The 23,440-nt window shown below is 60.8% G+C and overlaps 2 protein-coding genes and 1 long non-coding RNA gene across 3 annotated transcripts; 2 read left to right on the forward strand and 1 right to left on the reverse strand.

The window, feature by feature from the left end:
• The first annotated feature begins 127 nt into the window (after nucleotides 1–127).
• LOC138989772 (uncharacterized) lies at nucleotides 128–3,419 on the forward strand. Its single transcript, XR_011465924.1, has 2 exons — nucleotides 128–861; nucleotides 2,970–3,419. It is a non-coding gene; the product is annotated as an uncharacterized lncRNA (long non-coding RNA).
• Nucleotides 3,411–9,556, reverse strand: UAP1L1 (UDP-N-acetylglucosamine pyrophosphorylase 1 like 1). Its single transcript, XM_070378635.1, has 9 exons — nucleotides 9,099–9,556; nucleotides 8,313–8,517; nucleotides 7,934–8,109; nucleotides 7,445–7,617; nucleotides 7,010–7,203; nucleotides 6,456–6,596; nucleotides 5,732–5,917; nucleotides 5,120–5,186; nucleotides 3,411–4,664 (listed from the first exon to the last, which is right to left on the reverse strand). Exons 1-9 carry the CDS (start codon nucleotides 9,385–9,387, stop codon nucleotides 4,581–4,583), a joined length of 1,515 nt encoding a protein of 504 aa, XP_070234736.1. The 5' UTR covers nucleotides 9,388–9,556; the 3' UTR covers nucleotides 3,411–4,580.
• A 5,867-nt stretch (nucleotides 9,557–15,423) lies between these two features.
• On the forward strand, nucleotides 15,424–22,848 carry SAPCD2 (suppressor APC domain containing 2). The gene is made up of 6 exons (XM_070378636.1): nucleotides 15,424–16,226; nucleotides 18,831–18,943; nucleotides 19,537–19,683; nucleotides 19,930–20,037; nucleotides 20,123–20,233; nucleotides 20,350–22,848. The coding sequence occupies exons 1-6, from the start codon at nucleotides 15,503–15,505 to the stop codon at nucleotides 20,476–20,478; spliced, it is 1,332 nt and encodes a 443-aa protein (XP_070234737.1). The 5' UTR covers nucleotides 15,424–15,502; the 3' UTR covers nucleotides 20,479–22,848.
• Nucleotides 22,849–23,440: the final 592 nt, after the last annotated feature.

A 23,440-nucleotide genomic window follows, 5' to 3' on the forward strand; every position in this document is an offset into this window, starting at 1 on the left:
CCTTCGCAGCCCCACTGCGCCTGCGTCCGTCGTCGCGACTCGGCTGAAGGCAGGCTTGGGTCCTACGCCCTCTGCGTCTGCTCGTGCGCGGTGACGTCACGCCCACACGGCCGCGCCTGCGCGCAGCTCACCGCCGTGGCTGCCCCGCGCTGGGACAGGCTTCCTGAGGGATTCCGGGCCGCTGAGCCGTCCTGCGCCCTCGCGCGGCTCCCCCGGGGCCTGTGGGCATCGAGGATCAGCCAGGGCTTCTCACGGCAGTGCTGACCGCGGGCAGGTGTCCCCTGCTCCACCACGTCAGCCGGGAGCCCCTGAGCTGCGGACCCCAGGGCTGGACCCTGCCCCACCCCCACACCGGTTGGATTTGACCTAGTTGGTGCCCGGCCCGGCTGGGTGGGCGGAATGACGCGGGGCCCGCTACGGAGTTAGAAGCCCGGGGGTTTTCATCCATCGGACCTGTCAACCGTAAAAGTAGCCAGCTGTTTGGTCAGCAAACTGAGTTTATTCGGGCATGGCAAAGGGTTTGCAGTTAAGAAGGTGCACCTGTAGCAAATAATAGCCATTTCGAGACCAAGGAGAGGAATATTACTTTTGTTGGTGTTTTCCAAGATACGGCGGCCTAAGTATCGATGCTGTTTGATCAAATGCAGTTTTTTCACGGAGACTTTATGTCCCTGTAAAACAGAACAGTTTTAACAGATTGCTGATGGCTTCCTGTGAAGAGGTTTGAGGAGAGCAGAATAGTAAGTCGTCCCAATGCTGTAATGGCGTGGAGCCTGCAGGAAACCTTATATCGTCCAAATCAGCTTTTAAGTCTTGTGAAAGGAAGGAATTTCAGTGAAACCTCGGGGCATTCATGTCCAGGTGCGTTGTTGTCCTTCCCAAGTGGAATCTGAGAGGTCTTGGCTAGCCTTAGCTGGAATGCAGGCACACCTCGTGTTAGCATACTTTCCCTTATCACACTTTGTGCATACTATGTCTTTTAAATTGAAGGTTTGTGGCAACCCTGCATTGAGCAAGTTTATGGGCACCATTTCTCCAACAGCATTTGCTCACTTCCTGTCTCTGTCACATTTGGTAATTCTTGCAACTTTTCCGACATTTTTGTCATTATATGTGTTATGGTGATCTGTGGCCAGTGATTTTTGATGTTACTTTTAAAATAACTTGTTAATGGTGAGCAGTTTTTTGCAATAAGTATTTTTTAATGAAGTACATCCGTTTTTTTAGACACAATGCTTTTGCATGTTTAGTAAACTACAGAAGAGTATAAAGAACTTCTTTGTGCACTGGGACCAAAAGGTCGGCGTGACTTGCTTTGCTGTGAGGTTCCTTGTTTTGCAATGGTCCTGAACGAGACCCACAGTGTTCCTGAAGGTGCACCTGTGCTAAGGAACACACGACGTAACTACAGTGAAAATTGCTGCTTTCAGCAGGAGTGCTTGTAGAGGGTGGGGATTAAGAGCCAGAGGGTGCTGAGGGGCAGCAGCGTTGATAATGGCCTGCAGGCCCTGGACAGACCTCCATCCTCAGCCACTGGGCTTTCTCACAGGTTCCGTTTAGCAGTGTGCACGGGGTGGGGAGGCCCTGAGCCCTGGAACCCTGTCACAGGCTTTAAACCTGGAGGGGCTTCTCTACTTAAGGCTATTGGTTCGTTCTGGGGAGAGGATTCGAGTGACTTAAGTTTGAGTCTTGACGGGAAGAGCTGTGGGTTTTGTTACTATCAGCTGGAGATGTTGCCCATAAGGAGGGTGGTAGCTGATTCAATAGCAACAAATAGGTCAGTGTCTCCAGAAACAGCTCCAGGACTGTGAGGCAAAGCAAAGCAAAGGCGGTGAACAGTCAATCCACTTTGTTGGCTGTTTTGTTACTGTGAATTCCTAGAATTCTTTCCCCTTTCGGGAGAAAGAAATTCCAGCGTGGTATTTTCTACGATGTCTTGGCCTAATCAATGGAGGTGGAAGAATTGAGGAGAGCGAGTGGTGGGTATCTCGGGGGGCTTAAGCAAAAAGAAACAGGTTCAGAGACACGTTGAGGTTCATCAGGGACCACCACCATTTGGACCACTTTAGTTTTCCAAGACAGGGGCTACTTTACTGCAGTTGAGCTGAGTGTGGTAAGACATTCATTCCCAGACTGGAAACTTGTTTCTCTGAGCTGATGATGAACAGGGTTTGGAAAGAGCCTCGTCACTGGGGGCTAGGAGGGCGCTGGAAAGGCTGATTAGAGCCTGAAGGCAGTTGAAGTACTTAAGCTTGCCACAATCTCTTTCCAGTGTCCCGGCTTTTTGCAACGCTAGCAGAAACTAAAAGGGTTTGTGTAGGGACCATTATTCACTGGAGTTGAAGGTTAAGGATTTGAGAGGCCGCTCTTGGTTGAAGGACTTCCCTGGTGGCTCAGAGGTTAAATCGTCTGCCTCTAACCCAGGTCTCCTGCAAAGAGTCGGACAGGACTGAGCGACTTAACTTTCACTTTAACTTTCTTGGTTGAAGGCTGCTGCTGCTAAGTCGCTTCAGTCGTGTCTGACTCTCTATGACCCCATAGACGGCAGCCCACCAGGCTTCCCCGTCCCTGGGATTCTCCAGGCAAGAACACTGGAGTGGGCTGCCATTTCCTTCTCCAATGCATGAAAGTGAAAAGTGAAAGTGAAGTCGTTCAACCGTGTCCGACTCTTAGTGACCTCATGGACTGCAGCCCACCAGGCTCCGTCCATGGGATTTTCCAGGCAATAGTACTGGAGTGGGGTGCCACTGCCTTCTCCATTTAGCTAAATCTGGAGTAGACACAGTTTCCTGTTTGATCCCAATCCTTTGAACTAAAAGGGAAGGATCTCCTTTCAGCCAATTAATGAACACAGACCTAAAGGCTACCTCAAAGAATCTGTCATGAAACCAAACTCAGGTCCACTTGCCCACACACTATAAAGTCAGTCTCCTGATACCAGCTCAGCCTGCGGGCTCTCGTTTCCGCAGGGCCAGCAGGCTGCAGCCCCTGGACGGACGCAGACCCGGGACACCCAGTGCCGCTCCGCCACTCGCTGGTCAGACAGCGCGCTCGCCAGGCCGGGCTGGATCCCAGCACCTGGTGTTGACTGGAAATCCCTGCATCCTGGGAAAACTGAGTTTGTCCATCTTTCAAAACTCAGTTGCTTCAACTAGCAGCTGTCTGGGTGAGAGATGATGGGGCACGTGGCTCCTAAGGAAGCAGGAGGGAGATGCTTGTAGCCATGGGACCCCCAACCCACAGGGAGCCTCACCCGGGAGAGAGGACTCAGCACGACCAGGGTCTCCTGGTCACGGCGTCCTCGCATCGCAGAAGGACAGACATTGCAGGAGACGGCGAGGTGTACCCGGGACCTCTCTGCGCTGAGCGAAACCTCACGTGAAGGTGTAATTATTTGAAAATAAAAAGGCTTTGTGAAAGCAAGCTGTTTTAATAGTTTACCCAACGAACTCGACTTGCGAAAGAGGCTGCCCCGTCGTGGCAGTGAGGAGCCCCTGGGCCGGGCGGGACCCTCAACCTCGGCCTCCTCCTTGGTGACCCTCGTCTGCCCCAGGCCCTCTGCTGGCCTGTGGAGCAGCTGGGAGAAGGCAAGTAAGGCACAGGTTAGAGCCTGGGTGGAGGCACAGCCCTGGGCCTGGCCCTGACCCTGCCGGCACACCCGAGGTGGGAGGCTCACTGCCACTGAAGCCCCTGGGACAGCACCCTTCCTGGGGGAGACGGCCGCACGTGGGCTGGAGGAGCGGGGAGGGCGGCACTTAGGAGGCTGTTCACAGGAGGAGGGGCAGGCGCCCTGTGCTGTTCTCCAGGCGGGAAGCGGCCCCAAGCAGCCAAGCCCGTGGAGAGAGACCAGAGGCAGCCGGCTTCTCCCCACCTTGACCAGGCTGAGGGTGTGCAGTGAGGGTCTGTGCCCACCCCTCCCTGGGTGGGGCGGTAAGGAGTGCGGGCACCGTGTTGTCAGAAGCTCCCTGTAGGCTTGGGGCGGGGGCGGGAGGGCGGCGCCCTCCACGGGTCCCACTGTTTTCTGGGGGCTGAAGCTTTGGATGGAACTCGAGACAACTGTGCCAGGCATGCAGGCCAAGCTTCCCGGAGAGCCAGCTCCGGACCTGCTGTGGGCCGCAGCCGGGCAGGGAAGGGGCGCCTGGCTGTGACCCCCAGGCTCAGCTGTCCCTCCCAACACAGAGCCCTGCAGGCTCTGCCGTCGCTGCAGAAAAGCGCAGCATGGCTGCTCCTGCTCCCGCCAGGTGGGTCTGCAGGCGCACAGGAGCCCTTTCAGCTCAGACAGGCCCGTGCGCCTGTCAGCACCTGCCGCACCGGCCTGGGCCCCACCCCAGTCCTCCGAGTCCCTCTGCCTCCAGCCTGGACGCCACTGCAGGAGTGAAGCCAGAGCGCCCCCAGGGACCCTGCAGGCCCGGGGTCACCCGGCTCCCAGGGCCCTGGTGGCGGGAGGCCTCCCACCCCTGTGGAGGAAGCCTGCTCCGTTCTGTGGTCTCCGGTCTGCAGCCAGAATCGCAGAGCAGCTCTCCTGCCTGAAGCCCAGGTGGGGCTGCGTCCTGAGTCTTGGGCCCCAGGGTTGGCAGGGGTCAGGGCCGCAGCTCCCTGGCCATGGCCTCGTCCAGGATGAGTGGGGGCCGGAACTCGCGGCCTCGCAGGTACTTCTCCAGTCCCTGGAGACAAGCAGGTCGTGATGACCGGATCCCACCTCCTGGTCCACTGGGTGAGGCCCCAGGTCAGCCCGGAGCCAGTGAGAGGCAGGGCCAGAGAGGTTGCTAGGAGCGAGGGCTGGATGCCACCTCGAGCTCCCGGGCCTGTGCAGCCCTCCCATAGGGCTGGCCAGAACTGCCCACGGGAGGCACAGCGGGCTGTCCTCCCACTGAGAGGCTCCCACTAGCCCAAACCCCAGGCTCAGATGGACCTGCTTTGCCTTCCCCAGCCCCTCCAGGCTTCTGACAGCTCACTGCACCCCAGGTCTTGGACAGTCCTCTGCCACTGAGGGACCGCTGACCCTGCCAGTTGACCGTGGCAGAGCTGTGACTTCCCAGCCAAGCGTCCAGCTCAGCCTGCCCCGTCCAACCCCGCCACCCCAACCCCAGCAGAGCCCCCGCCGCCGGTCGGCTCTCACCTCTCCAGCGTATGACACCAACGGGGAGATCTCACAGATGGCTGGAGGCTCTGCGCTGCCAGGCAGGCTGGGGGGTGCACTCTTCAGGATCAGTTCAGGGTCCTGTCCCAGCGCCCTCCCTGGCCCCACCCACCAGGAAGCCGGCCAGCCCCTGCCCACCCAGCAGACCATCCCCCACACCCGCAGCCCTCCTCCAGGCAATCTCTTCCTCTGAACACGCAGCCCCGGACACCACCCCAGAACGACAGGCCCTGACTTGGTCTGGAAAATGCTCCTTGCCCTCTGCAGGCATCTCACAGCCTGGATAGCCAGATTCAGGAGGTGGCTGTGGGCAGTGGGGTGGAACCTAAGTTCCTATTCTTTCCCCACCCTAGAAAGTGACCTGCCTGCTGCTTTCTGGGTGCCCCGCCTGGGAAGATGCGGCCCTCACGTCCCCGGGGCCCTGAGCAACCTCGAGGACCGGGCACACGGCCACCTGCATTCAGTGTGGTGCCAGGGCAGAAGCCCCCACCCCAGCTCAGCAGCCATGACAGCAGGGCCCTGCAGTGCGGCTTGGGCTGTGACACCCTGACATCACTGTCCTTCGGGCCACACCCCGCTGCCCACACTCACCTGAGCTGCTCGGGGAGCTGGGCCCCGTGCACGTCCAGGAAGCGGGCGCCTGCCCGCAGGGCCCACCGGCAGTGCTGGGCAAGCAGGGCCCGCCGGGACGTGGAGGGGTTGTCCCTGTCGGCTGAGTCAGCGTTCTTGAGTGGGGAGAACTCCTCCTCCCGCAGCACTTGGAAGGCCATGAAGTTCCTGGGGGAGCAGGGGAGACAGCTGCAGACCCGACGTGCTGGCCCAGACGCCCTGGGCCCCGGCAGCTGAAAGCCAGGCCGGAGCGACACAGACTACGTGGGCGTCTGTTCTCTGGGCCCCCGAGCACGCGTGAGTCTTTGTTCCAAGACTCCGGAGCTATCTTTGGTCCTCTCTTCCCTCCCCTTCCCACCAGCCTGACCCCCAGAACCTGGGACCCCAGGTGGGGGCCACCTACCCTGGCAGCTCCAGCTACTTCCCCTGGAAACAGCTTCAGGGCCCCGGGCCAGGGCAGAGGGGGACTCAAGAGGAAGCACAGGTGTCCCCGCAAGTCCACAACCCCAAGGGCTCCGACCGCTCTAGACGCGCCCTCTGCTCCCACCCCAGGGACTGCTTCCTCTGGGCTTCTTGCACCAAAACCCTCCTGCAGCCCCCCAGCCCCCCTGCAAAGGGGCATGGCCTCCACTTCCCTGCCTGTTGGGCCTCAGAACTACCACCAGATGGGGGTGGGGGCAGGAACAAAGACAGCTTCTGCACTGACTTGGCAAACGGGAGCACGTCAAACACGAACTTCTCCATCTTGATCCCGTTCGGCTGCAGCGGCTTTACTGGGTTCCCGTGCTCATCCACACAGGGGACCTTCTTCACAGCCACGTGTGGCTGCAGCAGGGGCTCGAGCTCCCTGGGGATGCGAGGCCAACAGGAGGTAAGACGCAGTTCAGATGGGACACCTCGGGGCCCCAGCCTGCCTCCCGCACGCCTGGCCAGGTGAGGCAACTGGACAGACGGACACAATGGACACAGGGCAGTGAGAGCCCAGCTGAGCCCTGTCTCTGCTGGCCAGAGAGCTGGCCACCATCGGCCTCACCCCTGACCAAGCACAGTGGCAGCGGCAAGCCCCGGGGTGGGTGGTACCCGCCGGCACAGCCTCTCTACAGGAGGGCCAGGCCCACTCGGCCGCACCAGCTGCCGAGCTCTCTGGTGCCTCCAGCTTGTTTAAACTCAACAGCCATTCTGCACTGCAACCCACAGAAGGTCAGGTCTGCCCTCAGGCCCTGCAGCCAGGCTGGCCGGGAAGCCGCCTGCCACGCACACCTGGTGACCGTCCGGAGGAAGTCTCGGGTGAAGAAGTGGTTGCAGATGTTGCCTGCGTTGTACAGCAGGCCCCCACCTGGCGCGCGCAGCTGCGCCACCTCGGGGCTGATCTCGCTGTACTCCACCACCTGGGGGACGCCGTCCACCTGGCACACCACGCCCACTGGCTCCTCAGGGTACGCCTTCTCCACCACCTGCAGCCTCGACAGGATGGATAGATGGCTGGCTGGGCAGATAAACTGACTGGGGCCGGACCGGGCAGGCGGGGACGCGGGGCGGGGAGGGCGGGGCTGAGAGGAGGAGGCGGGGCCAGGGGCAGGAGGAGGGCGGGGCTTGGAGGGCGGAGCTGGAGGAGGAGGCGGGGTCGGGGCGGGATGAGGGCGGAGCTGGAGGAGGAGGCGGGGTCCGGGCGGGGCGAGGCGCGCGCCGGCTCACCTTGGCTCCACAGTCGGCGCCCCGCAGCACGCAGAAGCCTATGAAGAGCGGGTCGGCCAGCCGCACCAGGATGTTGTCCACACAGTACACGTGCACGAACTCCACTCCTCGCCGCTCCATGTCCTCTAGGATCTGGTGGTCCTCCAGCGCGCTGTACAGGCCCCCATTGCCATCTGCCGACGGAGGAGAAAGGGCCTTGCAAAGGCTCTGGCCGGCCTCTAGTTGATGGTGTGCTAGAGACAGGGGAGGCCCCTCGGGGCTGGACCTTGCGCCTAAGGGCGCGCTCTATCGCCATCCAAGTAGCCCTGTGGCTGTTCCACGTGACAGATGGGAATCAAGGCCCAGAGAAGGGAGGCCCCTTGCTCAGGACTACGCAGCCTCTGGGCAGCATATTCTGGCCTCTGTCCCAGGCCTCTTGACCCCGACCTAGCTCCACATTCTCGGCCCTCCTCCACATTCAGACCCTTCCTGCCTCAGAGACAGGCGTACCTGGTGCCATGGCGACCTTGTCTTTCCTCTCCAGGATGGCCTTGCCATCGAAGGACACAGCAGGCAGCATGCGCTGTTCAAACATGATCACGTTGTTGGGATCCAAGTGGAAAAAGTCATGCTCCTTGAAGAACTTGGCTGTGGGCTCCAGCGTGAACTCACTGGTCATGATGTACCTGCAAGGGAGGCAAGGCTGAGCCAGCCTTGCAGAGGGCCTAGTCCCCCTGGCAGATGGGACTGGCAGGCCTCCCTCTGGGTGGGGGCTGGGCTCTGACTGGGACTGTGCTGGGGTTCAAGTCCTGGTGCGGAGCAGGACTGGGGCTACACAAGGTAGGGGAGGGGAATCACTCCGGGGCCAAGGGAATGCAGGTGCGCACACCAGGGCACAGTGCAGCGGGTCCCGTAGCGCTCGCCGGCCAACTGCTCCACCCGCCGAATCCGTTCTGCCTGCAGTTGGTACAGGGTCTTCTGGCTGGGCAGCCCCACTTGATACATGCCCTTGGGGTAGGTCACGCCCAGGCGGGTGCCCTGCCCGCCAGCCAGCAGCAGCACGGCCACCTTGTTCAGGGCGATCTGATGGAAACCTGGAGGCAGGGGGCACCATGAGGGGGTTCCCGAAACCCACCACACAACCACCCCTTCATTTTAGCGCAAACCAAACTTGAGCCTGGGGCTGCGAGCCACAGCGCATAACTTTCCAAATGACACTCTGACCTGGGCCGGGGCCTCACCGACCCTGCCGAGGTTCTGACCACGCCCTCCTGGGTCCTTCAGAGGAAACACCCCGCGGGCCCGTTCGGAGCCGCCGGCGGGGACCCGGGGGAGACTCCACTCCAAGAGCAACAGCCTCAGCTACGGGCCAAGAGGCAAGGAGCACAACTCGCCAACACTGCTGTGAAACGGAGCCTGTGCAGGTGTCCAGGGGTCCCCAACTGTCAGTAAGTGGCAGCTGGCCATCCAGGGGCGCCCAGCACAAAGCACGCCCCCAGGGAATTCGGCCCCAGAACCAACCCGAGCCGGTACGTGTGAGAAGGCAGGCGATTTCACGAAGAAGGCAAACTGAGCTCCAAGCTCCGCTTCCCCGCGCGCCCCGCTCGGCCCGCTCCGTGGGCGTGGCCCCTTCCGGCCGCCCGCGGCGCCCGCCGCCGGGACCCCGGCCGCCTACCTTCCTCCTCCCAGAGCCGCCGGGTCTGGGGGTCACCCTCGCTCGCGCTGCCCACGCGCTCAAGAGGCAGGGGCTGCAGGCGCGCAGCCAGGTCGGGCGGCGGGCCCGGGGGGCGCGCGCAGGCAGCAGCCGCGCGCTGGCAGTGCTGGCGCAGCGCCTCGGGCTCCAGGGCCTCGAGTTGGGCCAGCAGCGCGGCGCGGGGCTCCGGCGCCAGCTCGGCGCAGAAGCGCAGGAGGTGCTCCTGGCTGGCGCGCTGCAGCCGGGCGCGCAGGTCCGCCTCCGAGGCCATGTTGCCGCCGCCGGCCGCGCTGGCGCTTGTGAGCCGCGCTCTCCGGCCGGTGTCACGGGACCCGGCGGGCGGCCCGGACTCCAGCCGGGCAGGCCCGGGGCGCCCCGCCTTGACCCCGCCCCGCCCCGGCCCGGCTGGGTCGCAGACCCCTGCCCACTCCGCCTCTCTTCCGCCCCCGCCCCGCCCCTCCACTATTCAGCCCCGCCCCTGCCCGCGCTGGCGCTGGAGGGCGGGCTTCACTTTTAGTTCACCTCCTAGCCCACAGTCCCCTGGGGAGGCCAGGGTCAGTCCCTGCCAGTGGCCATGTTTGCATCCAACAGGACCCCTGGCGCCAGGGACCACAGTCCGGGGGCTCAGGGCTCAGGGCCAGCAGACTGAGGGCTGGGCGGGGGCGGACTGAGCCAGATCTCCAGCAGGGCCCCCCAGAAGGCCAACCTTCCTGCCTGTGGGCCCCCTCCTTCTCATTCCTCCTCCTTCCCATTGCCGTGTGACCGGAAGCACGCAGGGGCTGCCCCTGGCCCTGGCTTTTTACTTGAACCATCAGGTTTTAAACCTCTTGCTGTTTACAGCCTCCTTGGTGGAAAATATGAAAGAGTAGCTCCAGGCACTAGAGGACAAAATTTTCTTTTAGAAACTAGTTTCATTAAGTCTAAAAGTCATACGTACCCGTGGTTAAAACCAGTTAAAATGGTGCTTTAGGACCCGAAATGAAAAGATCTCTGGGACTTCCCTGGTGGCCCAGAGACTAAGACTCTTATCTCCTGATGCAGGGAGGTTGAGTTCAATCCCTGGGCAGGGAACTAAGATCCCACAGGCTCCAATTAAAGATCCCAGATTGTTGTTATTGTTCAGTCATCAGTCGTGTCTGTCAGTGACCCCACGGACTGCAGCATGCTAGGCTCCTCTGTCCGCCACTGTCTCCTGGAGTTTGCTCGAATTCACATCCATTGAGTCCATGATACTATCCAACCATCTCATCCTCTGCCACCATATTCTCCTCCTGCCTTCCATCTTTCCTAGCATCAGGGTCTTTTCCAATGAGTTGGCCAAAGTATTGGAGATTCAGCTTCAGCGTCAGTCCTTTCCATGAATATTCAGGGTTGATTTCCTTTAGGATGGACTGGTTTGATCTCCTTGCAGTCGAAGGGACTCTCAACAGTCTTCTCCAACACCACAGTTCGAAAGCATCATTTTTTTCTGCTCTCAACCTTCTTTATGGTCCAACTCTCGCATCCATACATAACTATTATCGCTTTGAGTGTATGGACCTTTGTCAGCAAAGTGATGTCTCTGCTTTTTAATATGCTGTCTAGGTTTGTCATAGCTTTCCTTCCAAGGAGCAAACGTCTTTTAATTTCATGGCTGCAGTCACCATCCCCAATGATTTTGGAGTCCAAGAAAAGACAATCTGTCACTGCTTACACTCTTCCCCTTCTATTTGCCATGAAGTGATGGGACTGGATGCCATGGCCTTGGTTGTTGTTGCTGCTTTTTAATGTTGAGTTTCATGCCAGCTTTTTCACTCTCCTCTTTCACCTTCATCAAGAGGCTCTTTAGTTTCTCTTCACTTTCTGCCATTAGCATGGTATCATCCACATATCTGAGGTTGTTGATTTCTCCTGGCAACCTTGATTCCAGTTTGTGATTCATCCAGTGCAGCACTTCCCATGATGTACTCTGCATTTAAGTTAAATAAGCAGGGTGACGATATATATATAGCCTTGCTGTATTCCTTTCCCAATTTTGAATCAGTCAGTTGTTCCATGTCCGGTTCTAACTGTTGCTTCTTCTTCCTTTTCTTTTATTTTAAATAATTTTATTTATTTACTTTTGGGTGTGCTGGGTCTTTATTGCTGCACAGGCTTTTCTCTAGGTTCAGAGAGCGGGGTCCACTTTCCAGTTGCCACGCATGAGCTTCTCGTTGTGGTGGCTTTTCTTGCAGAGCACGGGCTTTAGGGCGCTTGGGCTTCAACAGTTGCAGCTTCCAGGCTCTGGGGCTCAGGCTCAGTCGTGGTACACGAGTTTAGTGGCCCTGCAGCATGCGGGATCTTCATAGAGCAGGGATGGAACCAGAGTCTCCTGTATCGGCAGCCTGATTCTTTACCACTGAGCCATCAAGGAAGCCCTAACTGTTGCTTCTTGACCTGCATACAGGTTTCTGAGGATACAAGTAAGGTGTTCTGCTATGCCCATCTCTTTAAGAATGTTCCACAATTTGTTGTGATCCACACAAAGGCTTTAGCACAGTCAATGAAACACAAGTAGATGTTTTTCTGGAATTTCCTTGCTTTCTCCATGATCAAATGAATGCTGGTAATTTGATCTCTGGTTCCTTTGCCTCTTCGAAATCCAGCTTATACATCTGGAAGTTTTCGGTTCACATACTGCTGACATCTAGTTTGAAGGATTTTACCTGGCTAGCATGTGAGATGAGTGCAATTGTGTGGTAGTTTGAACATTCTTTGGCATTGCCCTTCTTTGAGACTGGAATAAACACTTACCTTTTCCAGTCCTGTGGCCACTGCTGATTTTCCAAATTTGCTGACATATTGAGTGCAGCACGCTAACAGCATCATCTTTTAGGACTTCAAATATCTCAGCTGGAATTCCATCACCTCCACTAGCTTTATTCATGGTAATGCTTCTGAAGTCTCATTTGACTTCACACTCCAGGGTGTCTGGCTCTAGGGAAGTGAGCATGCCATCATGGTTTTCCAGCTTACAGTTCTTCAGTGTATTCTTGCCACTTCTTAATCTTTCCTGCTTCTCTTAGGTACTTACTATTTTTTCCTTTACTGTGGCCATCCTTGTATGAAATGTTTTCCTGCCATCTCCAGTTTTATTGAAGAGATCTTTAGTCTTTCCCAATTTGTTGTTTTCCTCTATTTCTTTGCATTGTTCATTTAAGAAGGCCTTCTTATCTCTCCTTGCTATTCTCTGGAACTCTGCATTCAGTTGGGTATATTTTTCCCTTTCTCCCTTGCCTTTCACTTCTCTTCTTTCCTCAGCTATTTGTAAAGCCTCCTCAAACAACCACTCTGCCTTCTTGCATTTCTTTTTCTTTGGGGATGGTTTTGGTCACTGCCTCTTGTACCATCCCACATGCCACAACGAAAGATCCTGCGTGCCGCAACTAAGACCCGGTGGGAGGGAGACAAAGAAAGAAAGAAAGAAAAGAAAAACCTCCTCCAGCCTGTCCCGCGAACGCCTGTTAAGGCGCGAGCCCCACCCCTTCCAAGTGCCCTTCCTGGGTTGGGAGGCAGAGCTTAACAGGCTCTCGGGGGTCCCCTGCGCTTGCTCGGGACCTGAAAGACGTGTGCCTGCCTCAGGGCCTTTGCACCTGAATGGCTTGTTTTCAGAAAGTTGGAGGACTTCCTGCTCCACTTTGCCAGATCTCTGCTCACAAGTCACACTTGGGGAGACCCTTCTATCCTTTTCTGTCCCTCCTTGCCTTTCTGCACCCTCCCCTGCCTGGCTTCCCCGTGGGAACTGAACCCCCTGAGAGCTGGATGTTGTCTGGTTCACTGCTGTGGGCCATCACGTGACCCATGACCAGCACGCAGTGGACACTCAGCCAACGCGTGTTAACGGAACGATCGTGTTGGGCCCCAGGTCCAGCACAGGGACTGGGCCTGACGGCTGTGTGGGCGCGCACGCTGCATGAGGGGCTGGTCCGCTCTATCAGTCTGTGGCCCTGAAGGGAGGTCTGTGACAGGCACTCCAAGTGGACAGTGTGCGTGGGAGGTTGGGACTCAGTTGAGGTCAGAAGGATTTGGACAATTGAGACCATGTAGCCGGAGGCACCTGAAGGGCCAAGAGTAGGGGGGCCGGCCCACCTGGGCAGAGGGGGCACTGACAAACGGGGATACCTAGGAGGCACAGGTGGGTGACAGCTTCTTGGGCCACCTGCCAGGGGCGGCAGAGGACAGCGTGGCCAGTGCCCCTGGCTGCTCCAAAGAGCTCCTGGCTGCCGCAGAGAAAATTACAACTAGGGTGGGTACCTCAAAAGTTTAAAGGCCGCAGAGGATCTGCCTGGCCTGGGCCTCTGGGAAGCCTCCCCCATCCCCCACCAGGGTGACAGCCAACCTGACAGTTACAGGTGGGAAGGTGTTGGGCAGGTTGGAAAGCGGAAGGAGGAAGCGATCAGAGTTCAGGATCAGAAAGACATGGGGACCACGCCTTAGTCCCACGACCAGAGCTGGCACTGACTCCAGCTTCTCCATAACTTTCTCCAGTGCCTAGTGAGGGGCCATCGGAACACCCATGGACCAGGGGCCGGCAGGGCCCACCTTCCCCATGGCTCTAGAAGCCCTGAGGGGCCTTTGCTTCCTTGGCATAGTGGGCTCAGGCTCACAAGGGCCGTGGCCTAGCCTGGGTCCCGCTGGGCATGACGTCTGAGAGGCAGCAGCTTTGCTTGCTGCCAGACGCCGGCCTCCACACCCACCCTAACCCCACAGAGCTGCCCCCAGGCCGCCCCCTCCCACAGACCTCGCCGTGGTTCAGCGTCCCACCCAAAGATGCTCTTTCCGCTGTAACCTCCAGGAAGGTTTCCACTGAGCACCACTGTGGACCAGAAGAGCACAGGGCTCAGCCAGGAGCACAGAGGAAGGGTGTTCCTGGTAGGAGAGCCCCCAAGTGCAAAGACTCAGAGGTGAAGGAACACCAGTACCCTAAGCATAGGGGACTGGGGTAGGGGATGGTTGCTGGAAGCAGAGAAAGAAGGGGAGATGAACTGCAGGACAAAAGACCTGAATGCCTCTGGGGACGTTGGCTGGTCCTGCCACTAAAGGGGAAGGCAGGGACAGACCAGTCTCCATGGGGTGACTCTAGGCTCACAGCTTTCTAGGTACCCCCCAAGTTCCTCACCATAAAAGAGTCCTCACTTTGAGGGATAACCCCAGGAGAGAAGTGGACCCAGGACACTCCCTGGCCAGGGCAGCTGCCCTTACAACAGCTTGAGACTCAAACCAGTGCCTGTGGCCCAAGGACACAGAGGCACAGGTAGGCAGGCCAGCCAGAGTGTGGAGCCCATCGCCACATCAAGAGCCTGTCTGGAGCTGGTCGTCAACTCTTTGTTCTTTTACCCCCCAAGGTGAACAGTCTTCTTCTAAAGCAGCAGATAACTCATCTGCTCTGCTCAGTGGCAAAGTGGGGTATCAGTTACATGGAGAAGACCATCAGTGGAGGAAAGGGATCAGGGCAAGACCTCAGGGCAGGCTATGGGGAAGGCAGGATCCCAAGCAGACAGTATCTCGGGTCCTTCCCTGATTTGGGGAAGGTCCCATCAGTGGGCCTGAGATGAGCCCCTCCCAGACTGACCAGACAGAGTGACCAGGGAATGAAGCAGGGGCAGTGGGCAGGGGTGGGAGGGGGTGCACAGGCCTGCCTAGCTGGCTTCAGGAGGCCATGAGTGCCCTGGTTGCAGCTGGAGGAGGTGTCCAGCCAGAGGAAGGGGCCGGAGCAGAAGGACCTTGTGAGCACACGGCAATCTGGGGACACAGGAAAAGTGGCTTTGTCCTGCGGCCGGCAGGAAAGGCCAGGCTTTCCCGAGGGACCGGCGGAGGAGCGAGCAGCGGTGGGGACAGAGAGATTTCTGTGAGCGGAAGCGCCCAGCTGGCTGGAGCCCACAATCCCCTTGGGGCCCGCCTGGCGCAAGAGAAAGAAGCCCCAGGGCTGCGCCGAGGGACACTCAGCGAAGAGCGCGCGGGGCAGCTCGAGGGGGAAGGGGGGTCCCTGGAGGGCTGCTCTCCTCCTTATCCCGGGAGGCGACCTGGGAACAGGTTACCGCCGGCCCCGGGCCCCGCCCTCCGGAAGGTGGGCCGGGCGGCCAGAGCCAGCGAGGTCAGGACCGCGGAGGGAGCAGCCGGAGTAGTTGGGCAGGGGGAATCTACGGGGGCGCTCGGGGGTCCCGCCCCCATCCGCAAGCTCGAGAGGGAGGCGGACTTGGGGGACCCCGCCCCCTACCCGCCGGGCGCCTCCGCTCGCCCCCAGGCCCTCTGGGCACGGCGGGAGCGCGCGAGCCACCGGCCTCTGCACCCGAAAATCAAACCGGGGCTGCCGGCCTCTCAGCCAATCAGAGAGGAGACGAGCTAGCCTCGGCCAATGGCCGCCGCGAATGCTAATGAGCGTTGACGCCACGGGGAGGCCCATTCAAAAAGTCGCCGCTATTGTCGGGGTGGGTCGCGCGCCGCCGGGCCCGCTGTCGGACTGCGCAGGGACCGAACCGGGGCGGCTTGAGGCCGAGTGCTGCGGACGGGCGCCCATGGCCGGAGCCGCCATGGCCGAGCCGGGCGGCGGGCCGCCTCCCGCGCCCGGCACGGAGGGGCTGCCGCGCGCCTTCCTGCAGAGCTTGCGCACGCTCTTCGACATCCTGGACGACCGGCGGCGCGGCCTCGTGCACTTGCGGGAGATCGAGTCCCGCTGGCGGGGCGCCGACGCGCGCGAGCTGCCCCGCGGCGTGCTCGAGGGCCTGCGCCAGGTGGCCCCAGCCAGCGGCTACTTAACCTTCGAGCGCTTCGTGGCCGGCCTGCGCACCGCGCTGCCGAGCGCCGACGGCGGCACGCGGGGCCCCGCACGCGACCCGGCCCGGGAAGGCTGCTCGGCGCGGCCCGGGGGCCAGCCGCCGCCCCCGCGCCTGGTGTTCGCGCCGGCCGACGAGCCGCGGACCGTCCTGGAGAGGAAGCCCCTGCCCCTGGGCGCGCGCCCCGCGCCGGCTGCCCCCGGCGTCGCGAGTCGGAACCTGGAGAAGCCGTGCGGCCCGGCGGAGGCGGCGGCCGGTCCGGCGGAGCCCGAGCGGCCCCGGGGCGCGGCGCTGGAGCGGAGCCCGAGCAAGGACACGGGTGAGTTCGGGGCGGCCCCTGGGCCCGCCCGGAGCTCCCCGCTGGCGTCACCCCGCTGCCTGCAGGGAAAAGAAGTTCCTCCGCGCTTCGGGTGTTCGGGGACCCTGCCAAGGAGCTGCTTGGAGCCCCCGCAGACCCCATCAGGAGCCCACTCCGAGCTAAACCCGAGCGGGGAGCCGTTTTGGTCTGAGGGCTCTCCACCTCAGTACTTGCCCACACCTGGGGACACCCGGGCCCTTGGGTTCATCTGCTGACTCAGGCAGAGGCAATTCTCACTGGTGCCAAGGGAGGGTCCCCAGACTGTGAAGGGCCTTTGCTGCCTCCTTGGGTCCTTCTCGGTCTAGCAGCTCGGCGGAGAGACCTGGGCGGACCGCCCCCTTGAGGGCAGGGTGGAGCTGCCAGGCGTGGTGCAGGAGAACCTGGCCCCAGAAAGGGCAGAGAGTGGAGGGTCTCCAGCCGAATCTTCCAGGCCTGGAGCCTTGGCGCCTCTGACACCTGGGCGGGATCAACCACAGCCCCTGGGGATGGCCCAGCTTCCGGTCCAGTTGGCAGGGACAGGGCATGACTGAATGGTCTCCTGTTTATCCCCCAGAGAGCCTGCCCTGGGAACAAGACTGGCATTATCCGGGGAGGGGGCGGAGCCCCCTCGGGCCATTCAGCCTGTGCAGGTGCAGGCCCTCCGCTGGGCAGCTGTGGCCGTTTCTATGCTGCCCACCGCTCTGCCAGCCTTGCTGGACCCCCTGCCCAGGCTCAGACATATTCCCCAACTCCATGACTGCCAGCTGAAGCTGCGGTGGCCCCCGCCTCCTTGTCAAGCTCATCAGACCCTCAGCTGGGGGCTCCTGCATCCAGGCTCCTCGCTGCCCGGCCTCCACGTCCCCCCCGGGTGTGAAGGGGAAGCGGGCTTCTGGGCGTGCGGCCCTAGTGCGGGCCCAGTGCTGTCCGCGTGATTGCATGCGGTTGAGAATTGGCCGTGGGACTGGGGTTTGCAGCCTCAGGCCCGTCATCGCACCAGGTCCGTCACTGCGGTCCTCTGAGGTCCAGTTCCGGCGTCCACTGTCACCTTTTACCAGCGGAGGCCCAGACGGGGCTCATTACATACTGTTTGGGTGCAAAACCTGGAGGTCTGAGAACCCTTAGCACCCCAGGAAGAGAAAGGTGCCCCACGTTCACAGCCCCCCAAGCCCTCCCCGCCGTCCAGGCCCTCCTTCCTGTTTCCTGTTGGGGTTCAGCATGCACCCCAGGCTGGCCTGAGCCCCGTAGGTACAGGCTGCTAGATCCCACTCGGATGGGGTGGGGTGGGGTCAGGGATGCCTCTGCCTGCTGGGCCTCCAGCCTGCTGTCATCTGGGGGCCCTGGGCCACCCTGCAAACCTCTGGTGCAGACCAGCCCAGGTGTTCCAGGGTGCCCCCGCACCCCTCTGCTGTGCCTTCTCTGCCTGGAGCGCAGCTCGGCAGGTTGGAACGTGAACTCAGCCTGCCTGGAGCCGGTCTGCCAGGCTGGCTGGTTGGAGCTGGTCTACCACAGCTAGCCGGTGGCCCACATGGCCACCTGGTCCCAGCCCTCTGGAAGTGTCCCTGTCAGACATACCTGTGCCTGCTTCTTGCATCACCTGCCCACTGCCATGCCAGGCAGGGCATAGGGCTTGGGAGCCCAGGGAGGGCGCCCTCTTCACCTGCACCCACTCCCCCCTCATGGGCAGCCCTGCTTGCCTTCCCTGTCCTCCAGGGAAGCTGGTGGCCCTCCAGGAGGCCCGCCCAGGGAAGCACCTGGCTTTCTGGCCCCACGCCAACTCTGCGGGTGGCCATGTATGTGTAGGAGTTACTGCTGGGGCTCCACTGGTGCAGGTATGCAGGGATCGTGCTGCAGTCTCCTTCCTGGGAGAACGCTGGACTCTGCTACCTAAGCCCTACATTCCTCCTGCTTGAACTCCGTGTGTGCTAAGTCGGTTCAGGCATGTCTGACTCTTTGCAGCCCCATGGACTGTAGCCCGCAGGGCTCCTCTGTCCCTGGAGTTCTCCAGGCAAGAATACTGGAATGGGTTGCCATGGCCTCCTCCAGGGGATCTTCCCGACCCAGGAATTGAACCGAGTCTTTTTGTGTCTCCTGCATTGGCTGGCGAGTTCTTTACCACCAGCACCACCTGGGAAGCCCCAGTCACCCTTAAAGGGCCAGGCGGACAAGGAGAGAGGAGTGGAGGCCAGAGGTCACCTCGCTGGCTCCGAGTCCAGCAGCCTTTGAGCCCTTGAGGTATGGGCCCTGGGTGTGCAGAGCTGAATGAGATGGAGCCCCCTGCCCTCCAGGAGCTTGCACAGGCGGTGCGAGTGCAGACCTGTGCCTCAGTGGCCGCACGGCTGTCTGCAAGGCAGGTGTGAGGGCAGCTTGTGAGGGGTGAGAGAGGACCAGGCTCCAGCCAGGCCCCAGCAGGGTGTGGCCCAGGGAGGCTCTGGATTGCTGAGGATCCCAGAGGCATGCAGGCCTGGGCACCTGGCTTTGTGCAGCCGGAATTGGTTGGGGGGTGGGTCTGGGATGGATCTTTGGGGGTTTGGGGGAGTCAAGCTTGCCTCACGGGAAGTGAGCCAGGCTCTCACTTCTCTGCTACAGGAGCAGTGACCTGCAGGGCCCAGGAACTCGGCACGGGGGCCGCCCACTGGGGGCCCCCTGCCCGAGGGGAACGGCGGAGGCACACCATCACCAACGGCGTGGACTGCACCCTGGTGAGTAGGGGCCCGGGGGCGCTACCATCTTGCCTGGGTTTGGACTTGGCCCCCACACATGTGGTTTCCTGGACCATTCCTCTGCCTGGGAGGGGACCCTGTGGCAGGAACATCGGCGGTTCTAAACCTCAGTTCCTGTCCTGGTTTGAACCCACTTGGGAGCTGGCCCACGGTCAGGTCAAGAAGTCCTTTGGTCAGCCCCTCCCCGGCACTGCACTGGCCCCTACCTGCTTCCCTGGCACGTCAGGCCGGCCCACCCGCTGAGAATGACCACATGCCATAAAGGGGGGAAGATTCCCTTGGGAACCCTGTGTGGAGAGGCTAAGGAAGGCCAAGACTGCCCCCAGTCCCGGGAGGAGGAGCGGGGCTGTGTTCCCAGTGCGGAGGCGCACAAGGGCTCCTGTTGGTACCGGGGTGTGTGAGTGCAGGTGTGCGAGGAGGTGTGTTGAGCAGGGGGTTGTACTCGGGTGTGTGCGTGTGGGCCAGTATGAGTTCCAGGCACAGGCAGGTGCAGGCCATCCTGTCCTGCTGCGTGCCTGTGTGCAGCATGGCACGTGCCCGTGGGTGACGCAGCGTGTGCCCGTGTGCGGCAGCTGAAGCAGATAAGGGAGCTGCAGCAGGAGCAGGAAGTGCTGCTGCAGGGTCTGGAGATGATGGCACGGGGCCGGGAGTGGTACCAGCAGCAGCTGCAGCGCCTGCAGGAGCGCCAACACCGCCTGGGCCAGAGCAGGGCCAGCTCGGTGAGTGACGCTGCTCCCTGGGCCCGTCTTCACCCCCACCCCCGGGCACAGCGACCCTCCCCCCACAGTGATCCCCTGCCCAGGTGGGCAGAGGACAGTGGGTGCCCCTCTACCCAGAGTGCTGGGTCACCCTTCCCTGCCATGATACTCTCCACCTGTGACACTCCTGGGCTCCCTGCCCATAGGGCCCCCCTGCACCCCTGGGCTGGCCCTGCTCCCTGACCGCCCCTCCGTGCTCTCCTCCAGGACCTCGGGGCTGAGGGCAGCCCCCGCCTGCTGGGGCAGCTGCTGCCCAAGGTGCAGGAGGTGGCCCGGTGCCTGGGGGAGCTTCTGGCTGCGGCCTGTGCTGCCAGGGTGAGTGCCTCCCAGACCAGCTCGTGCTACCCTCACCCTCATCCTAGAGGCTGTGCCAGGCCTGCCTGACTGTGCCCCCCTGTAGGCTCTGCCCTCGTCCTCCTTGGGGCCCCCTGGCCCTGTGTCACCCTCGGCCCCCAACTGGCAGCAGCAGACCATCCTCATGCTGAAGGAGCAGAACCGGCTCCTGACCCAGGTGGGCGGGGGCTGGGGGCGGGGTGCGGGCAGGGGTTGGAGGCGGGATGCGGTCCGGGGTGCCAGCAGGGGCTGGGGGGCCCTGGCCAGGCCCTGACCGCCCTCCCACCTCCCCAGGAGGTGACCGACAAGAGTGAGCGGATCACACAGCTGGAGCAGGAGAAGTCTGCCCTCATCAAGCAGTTGTTTGAGGCCCGAGCCCTCAGCCAGCAGGACGCCGGGCCCCTGGACTCCACCTTCATGTAGCCAGCCCCGGGCACAGACATGGGACCTTGCCGCCTGGCCAGTCTCTCAGCTCTGGGCAGGGGGGCACTCCCTTGGCCCCCCTCTGAGGCAGAGGTGCCTGGACACCTGCCTGGACATCGCCTCCCTCCTCCCTTCTGGTCTGGTCTTCGGGGCTGGCTGAGTGGGAGACGCCGTCTTGCCGGCGCCCAGCCTGGAGCCGCTGTCAGGGAGGGGACGCCGCCCTCAGCAGCTGTGGGCCTACTCCCGTGTTCTGCTGGCCTGTGTACCCTCCGCCTCTCCAGTCCGCGGTCCTGCTCACCCTGCACTGCTAACTGGCCTTGGAGCCTGCATTTGGGTGTCTCGGATGGGGCCTGGAGTAGGTGGCCCTGGGGTGGGACACCTCAGACCCAGTGGTGATTGGCCCCGAGGGTCCATGGACACATTTCCTTCCTCAGGACTAGGGGTCCGACCTCAGCCAGGAGTCCAGGGGCTTCTCCTGGTGTCCAGTTCCAGGGGAGCCCGGGGCACAGTGTTCAGGGTTCACTGGATTCCTGCCTGAGCCAGAGCTGGTCTGCTTTCTCTTCCTCACAGACCTTAGACGCTAGGCGAACAGGCTGGCGGTCACCCCGCTGGCCCGGACTCCACTGAGCAAACAGTACCCCTTCTTGGGCCTGCAGAGTAGCCAGGCCAGGGCCATGGGCACCAGCGTGGCATAGGGTGCCCTCCGTGGGCAGTGCCCTGTCTTCAGGGTGGTGGTACCCTCTGGCGTGCCCCAGGAAGTCCTGGAGACCCAGCAGCCTTAGCAGCACCCCCACCAGATGCGTGCTTCCCAGGGAATGACGGGCCTGGGTCTGGGTCCGAGGAATGTGGGCCTGAAGGACTCAGGAACAGCCTGGCAGCGGGTCCGGCCGGGGTCGTTTGTTGCCTGTGCCCCCACGCCCGGCCCGCTCTCAGGGAGACCACCTGCTCAGCTGGCCTGTAGCCACCCTGGCAGGGGCTCCGAGCGCCCCCAGGGCCCTCCCCTGGAGCTGAGGGCATCCAGGCTTGGCAGGCAGGCCATGTGGTCGGGCACTTACAGAGCCAGGATCTGAGGGCTGATTGTGCACAGCCTCACTTGCCTGGGGGTGGCAGCCTGCCCAGAGAGCAGGGTCCGGGGTGCTGCGCCCACGGGGCCCAGCTCTGCCTGTGCCAGCTGGAGCCCTCCCCACACCGGCAGCCAGTGGAGGAAGGTGGTTGTCTCAGGTCCGGCATGCAGGCTACTTGACGTTGACCTGGGCAGGTTCCCTGGGATGTGAGGCAGAAGGGGAGCTGGACCCAAAGGGCGGCACCAGGTCTCCAGCATCTGAGCCATGCGGTGACTGGACCAGGGCCCACCAGGACCACCCAGAGGCTGCCCCTCTCCTGGTTTCCCCTGGTCGTCCCCCTCTGCCAGCCCTTGACCAGAGCCCCCACACCAGCTCAGGCCCTGAGCCCCTCAATAGGAGTCTGCTTAATTCCAGAACTGAAAACAGCCCTCCCCAGCTCCGAATCCTTCCTCCACCCGCGTGACTCCACCAGGCCGGGGGCCATCCCAGCTCTGGGTTCTGGGGAGCTCCCTCCCCCGCTTCACCTGATCTGCTCCTGCCCAGCCCTGCCTGAGCCTGCGGGGGCTGGAACAGCAGAGGTGGCAGCCTTTGCCCTGAGGAGCTCTGCGTCCCTGCTGAGAGCTCGGTGTTCACCCCAGGGGTACCACCAACTGCAGGCGGTCCCTTCAGTTGCAGGGTGAGTGGGAGAAACCTGTGACTTGCAGAGAGGCCTTTAGTGATGATGCTGGCTTTCCACGCAGGACGTGACTTGCAGAGAGGCCCCTAGTGATGACGCTGGCCGTCCACAAAGGACGGAAGACATGCCCTCCTTATTTGCAGCCTGCACTGAGGCAGCCTGTGCCGCCCTGGAGACCCCAAGGGGAGAGCTGTGAGTGCCCGCAAGCTGGCGAGCCCAGGTGGCTGGCAGAAGCAAAACAGCCTTTCCAGAGCAGCGAGTGTGAGCCACACAGGGGCATCGCCGGGGGCGGGGTGGTCTTGGGGCCTGCCCGTGCCCTGGAGGAGGTGTAGCAGCGTCTGTCCACTAGATGCCAGCAACACTCAGTGTGACACCAGCGCTGGGAGTGGGCGGGCGAGGCCACCCTTGGCTGAGCATCTGTGCCAGAGTGGTGCGGCTCCACCAGGCCTCGCGATTCCCTGTGGACCAAGTGCCAAGGACAGGCAGTGTCTCCAGTTTAAAACCTGCTCACAGGGGAAGGAGCCACTGAGCCAGGAGAAAACAGATTCTGTGGCCATTTCAGATACCGGGACGGTCAGAGAAGATGCCGATGTTTCGTGTAGCTGGAGAAATAAAAGATGCTTGAAAACACAAACATGGAATCTATAGTTTCTTATTCCATTAAAAGTGTCAACCTTGACTCTATAAAAGTGGCCAATAAAATGGATCTAATAGAACTAGAAATTTGAAAATAAAATTTAAAACTTGACTGGGCTTGATGTGGAAAATTTCAGCACAGCTGAAAGACTTTATGAATTGAAACAGAGCTTAGGGGACGATTTGAGGACCATTCACTTAGAGAGTCAGGAACTATGAAAGAAGCGTCTTAAGAGGTGGAGGGCTGTTTGATTAGATTTCCTGAAAGGATGGGGAGGAGGAACAATATACGAAGTTAAAATGGCTTAAATTTTTCCAGAATCATCTTAAGAAACCAATCTACGTCCAGGAATCCCAGTGGATCCCAGGCAAGATGAATTAGAAAAATGACATTTTCTCTTGCAAGATGGTTAAAGCATCCAGAGACAAAACCAGTTACCCTCAAAGGAGATACCACAGTGACGTCAAAGTCCAGAGACTGAAAAGCCATCAGTAGCTGAGATGATGTCATTATTAATCTAGATGCTTACACCTGCAGACACTCTTTCAAGAGTGAGGATAGGGGCTCCCCTGGTGATCCAGTGGC

The sequence above is a fragment of the Bos mutus genome, chromosome 11 (assembly GCF_027580195.1).
Source record: "Bos mutus isolate GX-2022 chromosome 11, NWIPB_WYAK_1.1, whole genome shotgun sequence".
NCBI lineage: Eukaryota > Metazoa > Chordata > Mammalia > Artiodactyla > Bovidae > Bos > Bos mutus.

Bases quoted from the DNA above. Each gene is read 5' to 3' on its own strand.
- SAPCD2 (XM_070378636.1), top strand. From the start codon at position 15,503: ATGCTAATGAGCGTTGACGCCACGGGGAGGCCCATTCAAAAAGTCGCC. The intron at 16,227-18,830 runs GTGAGTTCGGGG...TCTCTGCTACAG, and splicing joins GAGCCCGAGCAAGGACACGG to GAGCAGTGACCTGCAGGGCC. The intron at 20,038-20,122 runs GTGAGTGCCTCC...GCCCCCCTGTAG, and splicing joins CTGCGGCCTGTGCTGCCAGG to GCTCTGCCCTCGTCCTCCTT.
- UAP1L1 (XM_070378635.1), bottom strand. From the start codon at position 9,387: ATGGCCTCGGAGGCGGACCTGCGCGCCCGGCTGCAGCGCGCCAGCCAG. The intron at 8,518-9,098 runs GTAGGCGGCCGG...CCCTGCCTCCAG, and splicing joins GCGGCTCTGGGAGGAGGAAG to GTTTCCATCAGATCGCCCTG. The intron at 8,110-8,312 runs GTGTGCGCACCT...CCTCCCTTGCAG, and splicing joins ACCCGCTGCACTGTGCCCTG to GTACATCATGACCAGTGAGT.